This window comes from Crinia signifera, chromosome 4 (genome assembly GCF_055691185.1).
Source record: "Crinia signifera chromosome 4, ASM5569118v1, whole genome shotgun sequence".
NCBI lineage: Eukaryota > Metazoa > Chordata > Amphibia > Anura > Myobatrachidae > Crinia > Crinia signifera.
This window is the reverse complement of record NC_139220.1, coordinates 172,456,582-172,476,697: the sequence shown is the minus strand read 5'-3', so window position 1 is coordinate 172,476,697 and position 20,116 is coordinate 172,456,582. Positions and strand designations below refer to the sequence as shown.

At 47.0% G+C, this 20,116-nt stretch overlaps 1 protein-coding gene across 1 annotated transcript in view; it reads left to right on the top strand.

Moving 5' to 3' along the window:
* The first annotated feature begins 3,066 nt into the window (after positions 1 to 3,066).
* The window catches only part of CDHR3 (cadherin related family member 3), a 65,751-nt gene continuing 48,701 nt past the window's right edge, over positions 3,067 to 20,116 (top strand). Inside the window, 1 exon segment of the mRNA XM_083179694.1 lies at positions 3,067 to 3,120. Coding sequence (XP_083035820.1) covers positions 3,072 to 3,120 — 49 coding nt within the window. The 5' untranslated portion in view covers positions 3,067 to 3,071.

Sequence of the window (20,116 nt, the reverse complement as noted above, 5' to 3'; positions counted from 1 at the left end):
TCTGTTACATCAAGGATAGGGCTGGTGCAAATGTGCGCTAAGGGGCTGATTCAGAAGTAAACACATGCTGATATTAGATGAGGTGAGTGATTTTTTTTGCTTTTGTGAATACATCTATAAGATGCACATCAGAGGCGTAACTCTGGGAGGCAATGGAGTCATCTGCCGCCGGGCTCCTGCTCCCAAGGGGGCACCTCTTATGCCCTGAAAATTTGAATTAGTTAATTGAAAGCTGTTGATATCACTTCTGTGGCTGACTCACCCTCCAAATATCATTTTTGCAAGTGTCACACCCTGTATTAGACCCATCACCTGTCTTACTGGTGACAGACACCGTACTGATTGAGGTATTTGGGGGGCACCAATATTGATGCTGCCTCCGGGCAACTGGGACAAACTTACGCCACTGATGCACATGCATCCCAATTGTGCCCATACAGAGTTTCTGTTGTTGTCACGCCTGAGGTTTGTTCAGAACCAGAAGCCTCAGGTGTAGGGGCTGACTGATACTTGAACCGTGAAGCCTTAAGTTCTCCCACTGTGGGACTGCCAGTCTGGACTGGGATAACGAAGAGAACAGAAACCACTCCTCTGCTGCTATGGTAGCCCTGTCTGGCTTCTAGGGGCTGCAACCCAACATGTTGGATTTCCCTGATTTCTTTACCTTGGCATCAAAGTATCGGAAATTGCAGCAGATGTATAGGTCCCTTAAGTCTATGGAGCATTAATTGTCTCACTGTGAAGAAGTTCAATAATTATCCTTATATTTAGAAGTAATGTGCAAGCAATATAAGATGTTATTATGTTGATCATAACTGCCTCATAAACAGCCTTCATGTTGTCATTCAGCCTTGGTTTGAAAATTAAATCTTTGCATAATGGGGGTTATTCATACCTGGTCGCTGGGCTGCTAATTTGCAGAGCCCTATGATCAGGTAATCGCCACCAAGTCAGAGGTAAATCCCATGCTGTACAAGGCTGATGTGTTTGGGGTGGGGGGGTATTGGGGTCTGGTGGCGATCACCCCACCTTGGCATACAGAATTTTAATAGAACTAGGTGCTGCTGCTTCCTGCTTTGCATTCTTACAGAAGGGAACAGTGTGGTAGGTGCATAGGGGGCTGGGGCTGGCAGAAAGTTGGGCTGTCTTGGGGTGCCCCTACTATATGTTGGAAAAGCAACTGCAAGTTCTGATTGACCCACGGCCTATTCAGTCAGATATAATGGATGACCATCGATAGCTACAACGATCGATGGTTATCCAAGTAATATGTTACTACTATTGATGGCAGGGTGCAAAATCACCATCAATGCCAACCATCGATGGCGTCTGCACCAATGCCTATCCCTACTCAGCAACAGCCAAAAACCTTTACTACCCCTCATGCCCACATACCTCTATCACTGCACTGCCTCCTGTTCTCCTGCCCCGTAACTTCCCTCAGTGGGGACCCGCTCACCCTGTGTTGCCCACATTCCCCTATCATGCTTTATCACCCAGCCTCCTGCTCTCATGCACCCTAACTCCCACCCAGTAGGAGGAGACACTGACTCAGGGGCACCGTCCTGTACTCCTGTGCTGCCACGCTTGACCCTCACCCACTGGCAGAAGCTGCACAGTGCCCCCCACCCTCCTCTTTAGTCCCCCGTATGCCCACACACCCCTATCACTACCAGCTTCCTTCTTTCCTGAACCATAACTTCCACCACTGGGGAGTCGCTGACGCTGTATTGCCCACATTCCCCTATCATGCCTTATAGCCCAGCCTCCTGCTCTCATGCACCCTAACTCCCACCCAGTAGGAGGAGACACTGACTCAGGGCCACTGTCCTGTACTTCTGTGCTGCCGCACTGGACCCTCACCCACTGGCAGAAGCTGCACAGTGTCCCCCACCCTCCTCTTTAGTCCCCCTTATGCCCACACACCCCTATCACTACCCAGCCTCCTGTTTTCCTGTGTCGTGACCTCCGCCAGTGGGGAGCCACTGACTCAAAAACACCCTACTATACTATTGCACACACAAACACACACATCTCAACAACACACACGCACCCCCCCCACACACACCCACAAATGTCACTGTACCATCCACACTATCAATGTACATCTTACTCTGTAACCGCTTTTTAATTAAACAAAACAATACACACCTCCTTCCAAATCATATGCTCTCTATTTAACACATTTCACCTATAACTCAAGTTGCAATACAGGGCATCTTTCATACAATTCTAACCATATTTCACACAATACAAACGTTCACAAATTAAGGGGGCGCAGCCGGTGTGAAGAGCGCCCATAGGGAGCGATGAATCACCTAGTAGTAATGTAATTATTTGGCGGGGGAGAAAGCATGCCCTTGCTCTGGGTACTGTGGCACCTAGCTACACCGTTGCCTCTATGCCACTCTGGGATGTTAGGCAACTATGCTGCTTCCTCTCAGTAGAGAGGCCAAACTGGCTGAAGCCCAAAAATGCTGGACAGGTTTATTTTGAAACTGCAGTGTGGATTTCATCCCTCCCACATATACATCTCTCTGCATACTTTAATAAATCTCCTCCACTTGCAATGCAATATGTATTTGCCAAATTGTTAACTTACACTTTTTTTTTTACTTTGTTTCACTCAGAAATAGTTTATATGTATTTTTTTCATTATCATTCAGTTAGGGTCATTTATCAAAATGTATTTTTGTTGTTGACAGTTGAATAAGACATAAACATATTGCATTCACATCAGTGCATCTACACTACATTTCAGTAAATTACAGCAACCTGTTATTTCTTTGAAGAACTTGGTTTATGGGGAGAGAGTTCTGCACTCCTTTAAAAAGAGAAGTCACCTATTTCCAATCATAATTATTAGCTAGGGAACTTCTGAAAACTGTATACAAACAAACTAATGGTGTTTCAGTTCTCCCTTAGATACGATTTTATCTGTTTGATTCTTTACTTGACAGCTTGCTCTCTAGGCAGAGGAGGAGATTAGTGAACAGCCAGGCAGGTAAAGCAAGACATTCCACTAGTCAGTCCTGTGATACTGCACACACAATACAGACTCTCAGTGGAAGATGGACAAACTAAGACTGCTCTTTTTCCTGCTTAGTGTCTTAGGCCCTGGTAAGTTCTCTTCCTTAATGCTTTTAATATACATTACTAATAAATTCAATGGCTGGGATGACCCTTAAAATGCCACTTAAAGCTGTATTTTTGCTATTAATCAAAGAGGGTTGTACCGTAGGACCAGATGCATGTTAACTGAATATAGAAATTAAGATTTTGTGGACACATTTTGTGCTCTTAAAACAATATTTTTAAAATGCCATTTGCATATTTTCAAATACAACCTTAAACATTTTCCTGGGGAATATTTATCTAATATATAAAAGCGAAAATTTGTCCTTCTGTTCTTCTGTCTATCTATACAAATCCGCAGTATTAAAACAGGGACGAGGCAACAAAAAAAATTGAAATCTAAATTAATTACTCGTAATTTTTAGTTAATTAAAAAAACACAATTTTTGCTATACACTCATTGTGTGACCTCACGGCACCTCGGTAGGGCCTCGGAGCAAGGTTTTTTTTGTCATCTTTTGTCGTGATCTTAATGTTTATTATTGCAGAGAGCTTTAGCAGGCTTTGAGAGCATTCTCAGCTCTATGACTATACCAAATTATGCTTCGTGATCGAGGTTGTATGTAAACATACTCAGGGCCGAAACTAGGCTTTCCGGCGCCCGGGGCAAGGCAGTCATTTGGGGGGAGGGGGGACACCAAATGAGTGCCTTACCCCTGGTGCTGGAGGCTGAGCGACCCCCCCCCGCAGACCTACCTATGTGCAGAGGGGGTTCTTGGACAGGCAGCGGGGGTCACGACACCCCACGCAGACATACCTATGTGCAGCGGGGGGGGTCTGGGTACGGGCAGCAAAGATGGGCTAAGCTCCATCTGTACTACTCCTTTTTTTTACTTCTTCCTATGCTTCTAGGTGTGTCTTCTTCTGTTTAGTTTATTGTGTTAGCTGGCTGGGACCAGGCTGTCTGTGGCACAGTTCATTAAGACAAGGGGCGTCCAAGCTTTTTTTGGGGGGTGTGCCCTATTAAGAAATGACTTTGGGCAAAGGGATGATATCATTGGCTCTACAGACCTCCATATGGACCTGACTGAGGGTGCTCACCCACAGAGCTTCAGGCAAGAGCCTAGGCTGCTGCCTTAAATAGTCCCATGTACTTTGCCTTTCACAAGCCTTTCACAAGCTACATTGTTATTCCATTACCTTATGCATAAAATGTACCTCCACATCTGTCAATTGTAAGTGCTTTAGGGAGGGTCATCTTTACCTTTTGTTTCATGCCCTTGCATGTAATTTGGTTGTATCAGGATATGTCAGCATGTAAAAGGTAGTAGTAATAACATTAATAATAATAATAATAATAATAATAATAATAATAATAATAATAATAATAATAGTGCTGACTGATGTGATCTCCAAATTAAAATATATAATTCATCTAGTCTTCAGTCAGTCCTATATTTATAATCCCATATGTCCCAATATTTGCGAGACAGTGATAATTATTGTCCCCCTCTTTAACTGCAAAGTCCCACCCCCTAATTTCAGGCGTGCATTTTTCCCACTTGGGCTTTGTTAAAATTTAGGAGGTATGTAACTCTAATCTAAGATTTTGACACATAGCTTCTTCATGTTGGCTTACGAAGACTTATCGAGACATGGCCATAGCATGATTACAATGTCCCTTTTCTTAATATTTGTTTGAACAACACTTAGGACCAGAGCCGGCCCTAGGCATAGGCATACTAGGCAATTGCCTAGGGCAGCAGCCTATACCTAGGGGTGGCAGCCAGTGGCAGGCTGGGCCGGGGGAGCAGGGTGCAATGTGCCCCCCAGCAAGTAAGGGCATCATCACCCGCACCTCCGGCACCCGCCGCTGAGAGACGATTAGGACAGAGGAGCGGAGTGCAGCGCCACAGGCTTACTACTCCACCCCTCCGGCAGCTGTCGGGTGTCGGCCAGTTCAAACATGGGGCGGCTCTTGAACCAATCAGAGCTTGTGTACCGGCAGCCACAGTGATTGGCTGCCGGGCCACGAGCTCCGATTGGCTCACGAGTCGGCGCCATATTTGAAATGGCCTCCTGCTGCTCTGTAACACAAGGTTGCTGCTCTGCCTCTGAACTAGGCTAGCGCCCAGATTGTGCAGTGCTGTGCGGGCGCCGCCTAATGACATTGCAGGAAGCTTCACCTTGAATGGTGGTGGGGGCAGTGCTGTGATGTCACCCCCACCCCCTGTCCATACCCAGCCTGTCATCTTTCCTCCTGCTCATACTGTGCTGAAGCTTCCCATCTCCTCCTGCCTATACCCAGCTTCCCATCTCCTCCTGCCCATACCCAGCCTCCCATCTCCTCCTGCCCAGCCTCCCATCTCCTCCTGCCCATACCCAGCCTCCCATCTCCTCCTGCCCATACCCAGCCTCCCATCTCCTCCTGCCCATATTCAGCCTGCAATCTGCTCCTGCCCATATCCAGCCTCCCATCTCCTCCTGCTCATAACCAGCATCCCATCTCATCCTGCTCATACCCAGCTGTCCTTCTCCTCCTACCCTGCCCCTTCCCAACCCCCCTACCGATCTCATCCTGCTCATACCTAGCTGCCAAGGAGGAGAAGCAGCGGCACCTTGCTGGCTAGAGGGTGAGAAGCAGTGGCACCTGGCTGTGTAGATGAGCAGCAGCAGCACCCATCCGGGGAGATGGAGGAGCAGCAGTGGCACCCAGTCTGGGAGAGGGGGAGAAGTGGCACCCAGCCAGAAGCTGCAGGCCCAGTGATGCTGGTAAAAGGAGACCTCCTCTTCCCCCTTCAACTCACTCCATCACCTCACCCTCTCTCACCCCCTGTCACTACACCCCCTTTTTCTCCTCCATTACACTATCACCTTTCGCCACCCCTCACCTCCTCTCACCCCCTTTCGCGCTGCCATCTCCTCTCTTCCTCCGTCACCTCTCCCCCTTCACCTTGCCCCTGTCACCACACCAAGACTCGCCCTCATCACCAAACCACCATCATCATTTCATCAAGTCACCACATCACCTCACCCTCATCACCTCACACCCTTGTCACCTCCCCCTACTCAGTCTCTTACCTTTTTTTTGCTCTCTCTGTCCTCTTTTCTCTCTCTCCCCTGCTCACTGTCACCCTATCTCCCCTGCTGTTCCTCCTCTCTCTTTCCCTTTGCCCACTCTCCTATCTTTCTCTCCCCCTCCTCCTCTTCCCCTTTCTTTATCTCTCTCTGCCCCATGTCTCTCTATCACCTCTGTGTCTCTCTGCCCATAGTCTCTCTAGCTCCCCTCCTTTCTCCATGCTTCCTCTCTCTCTCTCTCTCTCTCTCTTTCCTCCTTCACCCTCTCTGACAGCCTCTCTCTTACCGCCCCTCTCTTTCTCTACCTGGCACTGTCTCTCTCGCTCTCTCCGGCACCCTCTCTCTTACGGTCTCCAACCCCTTTCTGACCCTGACACACTCTCGTTTTCTCTTTCCATGACACCCTCTCTCTCCCTCTCTCTGAAACTCACTCTTGCTCCCGTCTCTCTCTCTTCCTGGCATTTTCTCTCACACACCTCCTCTCTCTTTTGAGGAGCGACAAAAGAGAAAGAGAGGGAAATTCTTTTTCCATGGTGCTATCAGTTTCTCATTAGTGTTACAGCAGCTAGTAATTAGAAGTCTCACTGTGAGGCCTAATATTTAATGGGCACTGGGGTGTGTGGCATAATGTGTAATGGGCATTAGGGTGTGTGGCCTTATGTGTAATTGGCATTACGGCGTGTGGCTTTATGTGTAATGTGTATTTAAGAGTTTGCTAAAATGTGCAAAGGGCATTACAGTGTGTGGTCTAATGTGTAATACCACACCCCCTTTTCGCAGTGCAAGGGTCCAACCTGCTTGAGTATTTGTATGTGGGACCATCCATTACCATATCTCTGAATTGCCTATGCCTGGGGCCCTAGCACTGCAGCCACTGCTGTAACTTCTACCTGTCAGAGGTGCGGCGAGGCTCACAAAAAATGCAGCAAGCCCAGTGATGTAGCTTGGTGCCACGGTGCCCGGAGCAACGGCATGTTTTGCCGCCCCCCCCCCCAGGAAACACACACAATGCCCCGTGGTGCCACTTAAACACACACAATGCCCAATTGTGCCACTAAAACACACACAATGCCCCATGGTGCCACTAAAACACACAAAATGCCCATGGTGCAACTAAAATACATGCAATCTTCCATTGATAGTCGTAAATGCCCCATCTTTCCCTCTATACTGCATCCAGCCAGCACCGGGGAGGAGGATAGGAAGCATGTGTAAAAAGCCTGGAGAGGACAAGTAGGGGAGGAGGATAGGAGGCATGTGTAAAAAGATCCGTTTCACCTTGTGCGAAGCAGTCTGGCACCTTCATAGTGTCACAGGAGGTCCTCCCTCTCCTGCGGTTTGGAGAGCACACACCATCTCCTCTCTCACCTATTTCCTGGCGCCGCGCACGGAGTGCGGCGGTGGAGGGGAGTGCGGGTGCAGATGCTGCCAAATGCGGGGACTGCCGATGAGGACGCTTCCGGCGGCGGGGGTGCAGCTTTTTTGCTGTCACCCCACTGAAGGGTGACACGTACTCTGACAAGCAGTTCCGCCGGCCACCACTAAACAGCCAGCACAGGTGAAAGTCCTGGATCACCGCGCACTGGCTCTGAGTCAGGACACTGGAGGGGGAGGCTGGGCGTGCAGGGGTGCAGGGAGCAGACAGGCGGGCGGGCGGCAGAGTTTGTGAAGCATGGCTCCGGCGCCTTGTGAACTTTTGGCACCTGGAGCTTGTGCTCCACCGGCTCCGCCGTCCCTACGCCCCTGAGCAAGCCCACTGCATATAGCAGGGAGCCTCGCCGTTTTCACGGCCCCACTAGCCGGTTTCACCTTGCTGGAAAAACCCAGCGAGGTGGAAACGGCGAGTGTGGGTGAGGGGGGGGGGGGGCAGTTGAATACTTGGTGGTGGTGTCATCTGCTAGGGGGCTCCAACAAAAATCTTGCCTATGGCATCAAATTGGATAAGACCGGCTCTGCTTAGGACTCTTCAAGGAGAGTCTTACAGATTTCTATCATTGTGTGCAACACTCTATATTAATTACAGATTTTTGCCCATTTCTATTATTGTTCAATTCTTCTGTTCTAGTTTTATTTAATTCATAATGTGAATAGTGTTTGGGAAAAAACATTTTTGAAAGTACATCTTATTATGATTTCAGTACAGCTGTGGATACAATAAAAAATCTCCATGTCAAGAGTTACTAACAAAGTTCAGTATTCATATGCTGTATGTGGAATTCTCAAAACTTTTAACTTGTCATATCATTACAGTTATTATATCATTCTGTAATTCATTGCAGTGTTCTGTAATTCATTGAATGTTTTAAGTCACAGGTTCTCAAACTCGGTCCTCAGGACCCACCCCCACACAGTACATGTTTTGCAGGTCTCCTCACAGAATCACAAGTGAAATAATTAGCTCTTTTAAAATGTGTCAATAAGTAATGAGTGCACCTGTACACCTGCTTGGTGACCTGGAATATGTGAACTGTGTGGGGTCCTGAGGACTGAGTTTGAGAACCCCTGTTTTAAGTAAAAGTCAAAGAGTTTGCTCTTGTAGATGGGTTTATAATGGTTTGGATGGGAAGATAATGAGGACATGTTACTGCTAGATACATGTGGGGAAGTGACATGGCTATTTCAGTGTAGCAGCAAATTGTACAACGGAGTATCAAAGGGTGAGATCCAAGCCAAACATATGCTGCACTACTTGAACAGTCATGAAAAATACCCATATGAAAAAATATGGTGTATATTCCAGATTAGTATCACTTCATGTGTAGGTACATGTCTGGGTACTAGCAAGGTAGAAGAATCATGTTGTTCATGGTTTACCTTGAAGTCCTGTACAAACAATATAGTGCAAACACACTGAATGATTTCACAAAACACATCGTCAGTGGCCACATATGTCACAATGCTGTCATTGACAATATCTTCAGATTGAGCTGCACGTACAGATGACAAACGCCATCATTAATTACCTAGTGCATACACTCTAGTCTAGATGATACACACTAAAATGTTGTTATGATTGGTCGTTATGGTGCATTTCATTTAAAGTATTGTCTAATGTGTATGCAGCTTATGATGGGTAAAGTAGGAGTCAGACCCATCTTTTTCAGAGAACCCCACCATATATGGGATAGGACAGCCTGCTGACTACACTATCTGTATTGCTCTTGTATACATTCCTGGATACATTCTCTCTAATGCTAATCCACTCCTCTGAATCTAGTGTCTTCACTCTGTCCTTGAAAATTGACATCCTCAATCATGTTGATACTTCATTGATATTATTTTTGAAGGAATTTTCACATACCAAAATTGCTTGGATTTTACATACCTACTAAAACATATTGTAGGGAGGGGGTTGCGGGGGTCCACGAATCGTGGGAAGGGGGGTGCGGGGTGTGCAGAGAATTGTGGGAGGGGGGTGCGGGGGGGCCCATGAATCACAGGAGGGGGGGTCGCGGGGGTCCGCAAATCGTGGGAGGGGGTGTGTGTGCCATGAATCGCGGAAGGGGGGCGTGGGGGGTGTCACCTGGTGGCTGTGGGGTAATGGTGGATGGTGGGCGTGTACTGTAGCCCTGGCTGGGCGAGGGGAGGTGATGTCAAGGGGGTGGTGGTGTGTATCATACTGGTCTTTTCCCTAGGGGGGGAGGGTTTGTGTAGAACGCTGGGTGGGAACGTTAGACACACAGGGGATGAGTGTCTTTTCCCTAGGGGGGGGGGTTTGTGTAGAACGCTGGCCGGGAACGTTATACACACAGGGTATGAGTGACAGATCTGGCTAAATATATGAGATAGAGATTTATATAGATATATATATATATATCTATATATATAATTGGAGGAGGGAGGTGCGCTGGTTTTTTTAGGTTTCAAAGTCTTTCTAAAAAACCACTACACCTGAGTGTTAGGGTCTAATCAAAGTTCACAGTCCTTTCTCCGGGTCTGTAAAGGGGCACTAGATTCTCATTTAGAACCGCAGCTTCCAACTCATGGGGAATCCCTGGATCCAAAGGGATTAAAACAATCTGCAGAAAAGGTACAGAGGGAAGCGCTTCTTAGTGCAACAACGTTTTTTATTTTAAAAGGCAGACTGCCAATTGATAAAAGATTCAATAAAATAAAATACATATGCTCGTACGATTGAATCTTTTATCAATTGGCAGTCTGCCTTTTAAAATAAAAAACGTTTTTGCACTAAGAGGCGCTTCCCTCTGTACCTTTTCTGCAGATATCTATATATATATATATATATATATACATGTTCTCAAAAATAAGTGTCACTCAGGAGTCTTGAATGACACTTATTTTTGGGAAAAAAAATTGGAGCCGTACAAAGCTCAAAGGAGGCACCAGAAGCAATTTACTAATTTATCCACGAGGAGTGCCGGGACTCATAGGTGCCGATTTATGTTTTTGCTGGTGGGTGCTCAAGCCAAAAATATAGGGGAGTGGCTTTATGGGAAATGGGCGTGGCCACAAAATAATACTGATTTATATTACGCAGTACAGTTGTCTCCAATATTCAAATTATGGCAACAGTGCCAAATACATAAATGCCCCCACAGTGCCAAATACATAAATGCCCCCACAGTGCCAAATGCATAAATGCCCCCACAGTGCCAAATACATAAATGCTCACACAGTACCTGTGCCAGCGACGAGGGAAGGGGAGTGCAGTGGGACATGGGCATGTGGGCCGCTGCTGAGTGGGTGGGTGCTCATCAATTTCAGTGGGTGTTTGGGCCCTCAAGCACCCACAGAATCGGCACCTATGCCGGGACTAAAGGATTGAGATAGATAGATATATCTATATCTAGATCAGGCATGTCCAACGTTGGCCCTCCATATGTTGTGAAACTACACATCCCAGCATGCTTTGCCACAGTTTTGCTATTAGAGAATGCTAAAACTATTGCAAAGCATGCTGGGATGTGTAGTTTTAAAACATCTGTAGGGCCAACGTTGGACATGCCTGATCTAGATATATATATCTAGATGCTGGAAAGAGGGACTGGCACTCCACGGTCTTTTAAAGTTGCTTTTTTATGTGCAAATAAACATGAATCCCAACGTTTCGGGGCGCAGCCCCTTTGTCAAGGTGTGGTGACAACGTGTTGTCACCACACCTTGACAAAGGGGCTGCGCCCCGAAACGTTGGGATTCATGTTTATTTGCACATAAAAAAGCAACTTTAAAAGACCGTGGAGTGCCAGTCCCTCTTTCCAGCATCTATCTATTCCCGTTGGGGACAGGCACCCAGGCAGTTGGCACAGGATTGGAGTGCCGGACCGCACAAAGAATATATATATCTAGATCTAGATATATATAGACACACACATACACACTAATTATACTAGCAGGAACTAAAGGCATGATTCAGACCAGAAGTGTCGCAGCCCAGCGATCAGGTAAATGTCTTCCCCACCACCACACACACACTAATTCCCGCCTCTGTCCATGACTGCCAACTTGTTCACAGCCATGCACACAGCTATTCACCATCGAATGGATTTCTCCCTGTTTGCGGCACCGAGTAAGCCAGGACTGATAGGATAAGTAAACCTTAAAACAGAAAATATCTTTCAGGTGTTAAGCAAATAGGTGGATACCAAAGCATTAAAGAATGGCCTTCAAAATCCAGAGACTTGATCGCTAACACTTATTTATTAACAGTTTCTTATATAGCGCATACATATTCCGCAGCGCTTTACAGAGAATATTTGACCATTCACATCAGTCCCTGCCCCAGTGGATCTTACAATCTATATCCGCTACCACATGTAGAGGCACATACAGACATTCTAGGGTTACATTTTTGTTGGGAGGCAATTAACCTACCTGTATATTTTTGGATTGTGGGAGGAACCCAGAGTACTCAGAGGAAACTCACCCAAGAACGGAGAGAATATAGAATACAAAACTTTGTTTTCCATTTCTTTTAGAAATTGCCCATCCTCAAATGGAGACCCCACCAACACCTGTTCGTTTTGGGCAATACATTTTCAATCACAAATGATCTTACTGAAGACTTGATAAAAATCATCCAAAAATGTTGGCGATATTGAGGCCTATTGGCTACAATGTTGGCTGATACCATAAAAACTGTAGTAAGCTTTGAAAGGCTTAGCTTTTCAGAGCTTAATACATTTGGGAAGATTGCAGTTCTCCTAGAAACCTATGGTGACTGCTCTGTTGAATATAAATATAGGGACCCTTGATCATTCAAATGGGAGAACCTAAACTGCAAATCCTGATTGATATACCTGCCCCTTAGACAGTGTCGGACTGGGGCATGAAGGGCCCACCAGGGAAATGCACTCACAGGGGCCCACCAAGGGGCATGGCTTTTTTGAAGGGGTGTGGCCACGTGACCAGAGAGGAGTGGCTATACACTATGCGATTTTGGGCCAATTTCATCCGATTTCGGCACTTTGGGCCGATAATCAGGCAAAATCGGGCCAAAATCGCAGGTGTGTAACATCTGATCCGTAAATCCCCCACCCTGATAATAAAGCACATAGGTCCCACAGATAATAATACAGCAAATAGCCCCCCCAGATATTACAGCACATAGGTCCTCCACACACAGATGATAGTAGAGCACGTAGGTCCCCCCACATATAATACAGCACATAGGTCCAGGGCCGTTTCTAGACAATTCAGCTCCCAGGGCGAAGAAATAAAAATGCCGCCCCCCCCCAAATACATAACATGGTAGTGAAGAAATTGCGCGCGCCAAAATAGGGGGTTTGGCGTAATTCCTGCACTTAAGTTGGCGGGCTGAAGGCCACACAGTGACTTAGTACGCCTCACAGATAAAGACCAGACAATGACATGCTACTTAAATCATTATACACTGTTTATCCCTGATACCAATTACACATTACGCCGCACACTGTGATGACAATTACACATTACGCCACGCACTGTGATGTCAATTACATATTACGCCGCACACTGTGATGACAATTGCACAATATGTCGCACACATGATGCCCATGACATACTATATAACACTCCGCAATGCCCATGACATACTATATAACACACCGCAATGCCCATGACATACTAAATAACACACCGCAATGCCCATGACATACTAAATAACACACCGCAATGCCCATGACATACTATATAACACTCCGCAATGCCCATGACATTATATATAACACTCCGCAATGCCCATGACATACTATATAACACACTGCAATGCCCATGACATACTATATAACACACTGCAATGCCCATGACATACTATATAACACACTGCAATGCCCATGACATACTATATAACACACCGCAACGCCCATTACACATTTGACACATAAGTGCCACTTACCTACATGCTCAATGCCAGGGGCTTCATGCTCGATGCCAAGGGGGTCTGAATTTGCTTGTTGCCAAGGTGGACAGAACTGTGCAGCGGCCTGCTCCCGGACGGTATTTTCAATTCAGCGCACCGCCGGTGGTGTGCAGCAGGGAGGGAGGATGGTGTGCAGCAGGGAGGGAGGGTGGGAGCGGTGGTGTGTGCAGCAGGGAGGGAGGGTGGGAGCGGTGGTAATGCGCAACAGGGAGGGAGGGTGGGAGCGGTGGTGGTGTGCAACAGAGAGGGAGGGTGGTAGCGGTGGTGGTGTGCAACAGGGAGGGAGGGTGGGAGCGGTAGTGTGCAGCATGGAGGGAGCGGTAGTGTGCAGCAGGGAGGGAGGGTGCAGCAGGGAGGGTGGGTTGCAGTCATGTGCAGCAGGGTGGGTGCAGCAGGGTGGGTGGGTGCAGCAGGGTGGGTAGGTGGGTGGGTGCTGGGTGGGTGCAGCTTGGTGCAGGGTGGGTGCGTGCAGCTTGGAGCAGGGTGGGTAGGTGGGTGCAGCTTGGAGCAGGGTGGGTGGGTGCAGGGTGGGTGGGTGCAGCTTGGTGCAGGGTGGGTGGGTGCAGCAGGGTGGGTGGGTGCAGGGTGGGTAGGTGGGTGCAGCAGGGTGGGTAGGTGCAGGGTGGGTAGTTGGGTGGGTGCAGGGTGGGTAGGTGGATGTGTGCAGGATGGGTAGGTGCAGCAGGGTGGGTAGGTGCAGGGTGGGTAGGTGGATGGGTGCAGGGTGGATAGGTGGGTGGGTGCAGGGTGGGTAGGTGCAACAGGGTGGATGGGTGCAGGGTGGGTGGGTGCAGCTTGGAGCAGGGTGGGTGGGTGCAGCTTGCAGCAGGGTGGGTGGGTGAGCCAGCCGCCGGTTAGCTGCTCACTTCACCTCTCCCCCTGCCTGTGTTGCATGCTGCGTGCTGCCCCCGGCCCCTGAGTCCCCCTGCTCCCCGCTGTGTCTGGGAGAGACTGACAGGGAGAGACGTGCTGCTGCTATGTAAAATTCACATCTCCCGCTGGACCGCTAGCCAATAGGCGCTCGCGGTCCAGCAGCCACCAGTTGATTGGCTGCTGGACCGCAAGCGCCCATTGGCTAGCGGTCCAGCGTGAGACGTGAATTTTACTTGGCAGCAGCACGTCTCACTGCCTGCACCCTCCGCCTCCAGCTGCCCGCCCCACCGCCTCCAGCTGCACGCCCCCCACCCTCCGCCTCCAGCTGCCTGCCCCGTCGCCGGGTAAGTCATCCGCTAGCTATTGACTACCCGGCGGCATAGGAAGCGTTAGGCCCCGCCCCACTTTAAAAGTGGGCGGGGTCTTAGATGACAGGGGCCCACCGGGGAATCCCCCGGTTTCCCCCCAGGCCAGTCCGAGCCTGCCCTTAGAGCTCAGCCATTAATGAAAAGAACTGTAAATGTTGAAGGTGGAGAGCCATACTTGCCTACCTGACCCTCTCCATGTGGGACTTCCCTGGTAATGTATGATTGCCATCACCTGTGGTGAAACACCTTTACCTAGCTCCCCACAGATGATGGCAATCATACATTACCAGGGAAGTCCAGGAACAGAGCATTTTCTCCCGCATGGAGAGGGTCAGGTAGGCAAGTATGTGGAGAGCGTTACTGAGCATATTCCTGGGGTAGACAACTCCAGTCCTTGAGAGCTACCAAAAGTTAATCTTTTCCAGATCTCCTCACAGAATCACAAGTCAAGTAATCAGCCCCACCTGTGGATCTTTTAAAATGTGTCAGTCAGTAATGAGTGCAGCGTTGCAGCAGCTAGGTTGTCTGGATATACCCAAGATAAGCTCTATTTAACAAGTCTGTGTATGCATTACTGTGAGTATGGCTATAAATACTTTCACATTGCTACCAAATAAACCATCCAATGGGTTAAGTATTGGGCTATTCGTTGACTCGGGTTATCACTCTGCCACCTGTACACACATATATTTCAACATTTAACATATACGTGTTAATTGAGTATTTCTTCAACAAAAACAACCATTGTCATCAGAGTTTTTAGTTAAAACTGTTTGAAAGGCAGCAGTGAAAGTAGCACACATATTATCATAATGACTACTGAGTGGCGCAAGATCTGATGTCACCTATACTACTGCTTCTGACAATATTTGTCTAAATGATAAATGTTTTGAAAGAACAACTTGAGCAGTTTGCAAAGACTGACATGGGTGCAGTGTGGAACATAATGACTTCTGTTTGTAAGAAACTATGTGTTACTATTGATTTCTTTTTCAGTTGTGTTGTAGACAAATATTTAACAACATGTCATAGTTTCAATTCTTTCCATTTTATTGTTTAGTATTGAATTCGTTATAATTGCCCTTTTCAGATCTTGAGGGATTTGTGGCATATGCTGCAAAATACCAATGTTCTGGGCTGGGCAACGTAACAAATAACATATAATTGGGTCGGAATTACCATCTCCACAAGGAAAAATTAGCCCTACTAATTCCATAGGATTAACTCCTTATAATTATCCCCTGTTGTGGAATTTTGAAAAAAACAAAACACTTTTTATATTTTATTCTAAATTAATTTCTCATAATTTTATATTGTGTATTTTTATCACTGACCAGTGAATTTCAGTGTAATAAATTATTTTTATTTACTTATATATACATTGTTTCCAGCACGTTTTATGTAATTTTTTCACTGTTTTTGTATTCTTTGGGAATGGCCATTTCCTTATGTAAACACCGCTAGAACCTCCTGCGTTTAGACCTGCACACATATATATTTATTCTACTTTGTCTCTAACACAGATACAGCAAAAAGCTGTACACTGGGCTGCGACTTTAACCGCATAGCAATTGGTATAATGCATTAACATACAGTGGCATAACTCGCAGGGTATGGTGAGTGCAGCCCACACCTGGGTGTCACTCTCAAAATTAGTGACACCAAAGTGCCAGTGACAGGAGCCAGTGGCTGCCGTATGACACTCTCCTGCAGCACTCAGCACCTGTCACACATAAAGAGCCAGTACTGCAGACAGCACTGTCTCAGGGGGCAGTCAGCATCCACAGGTGCTGGACAACCCCCCCCAGAGTAACGAAAATGGGGGTCTCTGCAAGGCTACACCCTTTCAGTTAAGCTATGCCCAGGGGCCAGTTGAATGCAGAGTGCACATCAGGTGTCACCACACCTGGTGATCCCTCTCCCCACATACAAAGTCACAGATGAAGCTCAGTGGAACTTAGTTTGAGGAACAGCCACAGCTGCTCATATAGGAGCCCTTTTTGCACATATGCAAATCCAATGAATAGAGTGCTTCTACCTAACTATTGCCTGAGCTTTCACTACTGTGCAGCATTTTACTGTGTTAGGTGAGATGCTTCGAGGCAGGAAAGAAAGACAGAAAGTAACTGGCCCTTATTCTAGTTGACTCAGACAGATGCGTATTTCGGACAGGAACCGAGTGTTCTTAGCCCCGCCTACCGTACAGATCCCTCACAACGTCCGAATACGGTAAGACGCTGAGCGAATGGACCGCGAGTGGATGTTTCATGTGAACAACTCCCCCATCTGTGGGAACCTCCCCCATCCTCCGACGGTCGCCGACCATCGAATGATGGACCGAGCGGTCAGACAGCTCCGAGTGCTACAGACCACTCGGACATTTCTCTGTGCAAAAGAAGGGATATGGGCAAGTAGCTGGCATTCGGCTATGTCAGCTGTCTGCCCCCCACACGTGCGTCACGGCTGGATTACCATACGTACGCCCAGCATTTTCATGGGAACGCCCATGAAACGCTTCTCTTATGCATATGGTAATGAGCCCAAACAGCCCTTCATGCCCCTCTCCACCCCCTGCTCGGATGGTTCCGACCGATCATTTTCTGTACGGAATTCACGCCATATTCTGACGTGCCCGGCGTTCGCACATGTGAATGCGCAAACACAATACATCGGCCGTCCGACCGAACACGCAGCCATCTGACTCAATCAGAATAAGGGCCACTGTGTGGATTGGTTGATTTTTACTGAGGCAGGATAGTAATGTCATTACAGCATCATTCTGACCGGTATGAGATTCTTTTAGAACTGTACCCAAATGTTCAAATGATCAGGAGCTCCAACTGTCTGCAATAGAAACTTTGAACAAGGTAGTTTACCTTCTGGTTGTTAATTAGATACTTCTCAGATAGAGTTTACAAATGAAAGAGAACTAGAGGCTTCATTAGTGTTTGCTTACTCGATCTTACTAGTGTAACAGAACACCTTTTCAGAGTAATGTACTGTATATGTACATTCCTATGAACATTTTTTATTATGGATTTAACTTAATGACTTCTCTGTAAAGACATGCTGCTGTGTTTGATCATCTGCCAATATGTGCATACTCCTACATAATGTAAACTGGGCAAGAAGCAGCAGTGTCTCTATTTACTTGAATATTAAGTGTTCTTCCCAGTCCATTTAAATGTTTGCAGGTACCTAAGTACATCATTATAAACCATTTAATTGTGCAGAAGTCTAAGGATTATGATTACACTGTGGTTTCTAAAGTACTTTTGGTCTCAATGAAATTCTAAAACTCTGTACATGCCATGTGTTACTTTATTTCACTTCTTATGTTTACTAAATTGTCAAAGAATCTTATAGTGATGCCATTGCATACAGAGAACACAAGTGAATACAAGAGCATTTTTTTACTTGGCTGCCATAATGTAACATTGGATTGGATACATTGCTGTTTGTGCATGGCGTGTGTGGGGCATCACAGTGGGTATTGGAAATAAGACCCTGGAACACATTATAATAATTTTTTAATATTTTAGTATTTTATTTTTTCGTTTCTTCTCTCCCCCATTTTGTTTGTTCAAATGAGAATAGTTTATATTGAAAGTGAGCACATTTATGGATCGTGTCATAAAATTGCTATGTATGTAACTTCGGCTGATGTGTTAGGTTACTCATTATTCATGTAACCTTTTTGCATCTCCTAGTATGCACAGTGATTCTCTATATTGGTTCTATATATTATCCCATAGTTTGTACCTCCTAACTTTGGCAGAGTGGAAAGTATGGAACCATTTCTCTGCACAAACCAATGGTGTGTGTGGCAATGATGGTTATTTGGAAGGGAATGAAGTAAGAGGCAGTCTAGCACTTTGAAAGCACTAGTCAACCTCCTGAGAACAATACAGATGCATTGTGGTATGCTATTTGTTTATAGAGAGGGAAAGATGCAATCCGGCTATTTGTGTTACGGTGATATATGACCATATTTTTGCTCAGTTGCATTACTTGTATGGAGTTCCACAAGTGGTAGTGCTGCAGTATGACGCTTATGCTGCTTTCCCACTGCCAAACCTGCTTTGACCCGTTTTTTTAAACGGTTCTTTAAACGGGTCAAAGCAGGTTTAACCAGTAATATACCCACCCTCCCCTGATACTTACCTGCGTGGGGAATCCGTGCAGCGGGGTTCACGCACTTCTGGGGAGGCATTGGGTCTGGCATGGGCACAGTACTTGGGGTCCCTCTGGATGTTGGGCAGTGGGGACGCTCCGGGGTCCATCCCACATGGGCACTGTGCTGTGGATGCTGGTGGTGCAGCAGGGTCCATTCGGGGTCCATACGGCATTGGGGCAGTCCCTGCAGCTGATGGGAACTAATAGTTCTCACTATGCGCATGTCTACTGAGCGTTGTGCATATGAATGAGCCGCTCATTACATATGCGCATATGTAATTAGCGGCTCATTCATATGCACGACACTCATTAGATATGCGCATAGTGGGAACTATTAGTTCCCATCAGCTGCAGGGACTGCCCCGACGCCGTATGGACCCCGAAATGACCCTGCTGCACCACCAGCACCCACAGCACCGTGCCCATGTGGGATGGTCCCCGCTGCGTCCCTACTGCCCAGCATCCTGAGGGACCCGAAGTACTGTGCCCATGCCGGACCCGATGCCTACCCAGCAGTGCGTGAACCCCGCTGCCCAGATCCCCCACGCAGGTAAGTATCAGGGGAGGGTGGGCACAGGGCAGGTACCAGGGGAGGGGCAAGTAGTGTGGTATTTTAAATACCGTTTAAGAGGCATACCCACTGCCTTAAAAACGGTATTTAAACGTGTAGGACTCTGCTTTTTAAACGGGTTGACGCTTAATTTGGCATCTTTATTTCAACATGTTAGGCAGACATTTGAAATGTGGACTATCAGTAATAACTTATATCACCAGATTATAAAAGGACTTTGTTTTACAGGAAAATATATTCATATATATCATTGCAGTTTGGCTTTATATATAACTCACATGAACTGCAACGGAATAAGTGGTACACATATCACTAATGGGCCCTGCACACATAGCAATGTGTGTAGTGCTTCCTAGCTATGCTAGGTCAGCCTCTTCTGCGCCGCTGTTGCTCAGCACACAGAGCTGACAGCCCACACATGGCACGAGCTGTCAGTGCTGTGTGCTGAGCAATCTGACAGCGCCGAACATTGGTGACCAGTGAGACTGATGGTCACTGATCATCAATCTCTGCCAGCGACACGCATTGCTGTCGCTATAGTCTTTACACACACCAATGCAGGGGCATTTTCTAAGCGACTTTACCAAACTAAGCAAAGTCGATTAGAAAATGCCTTAA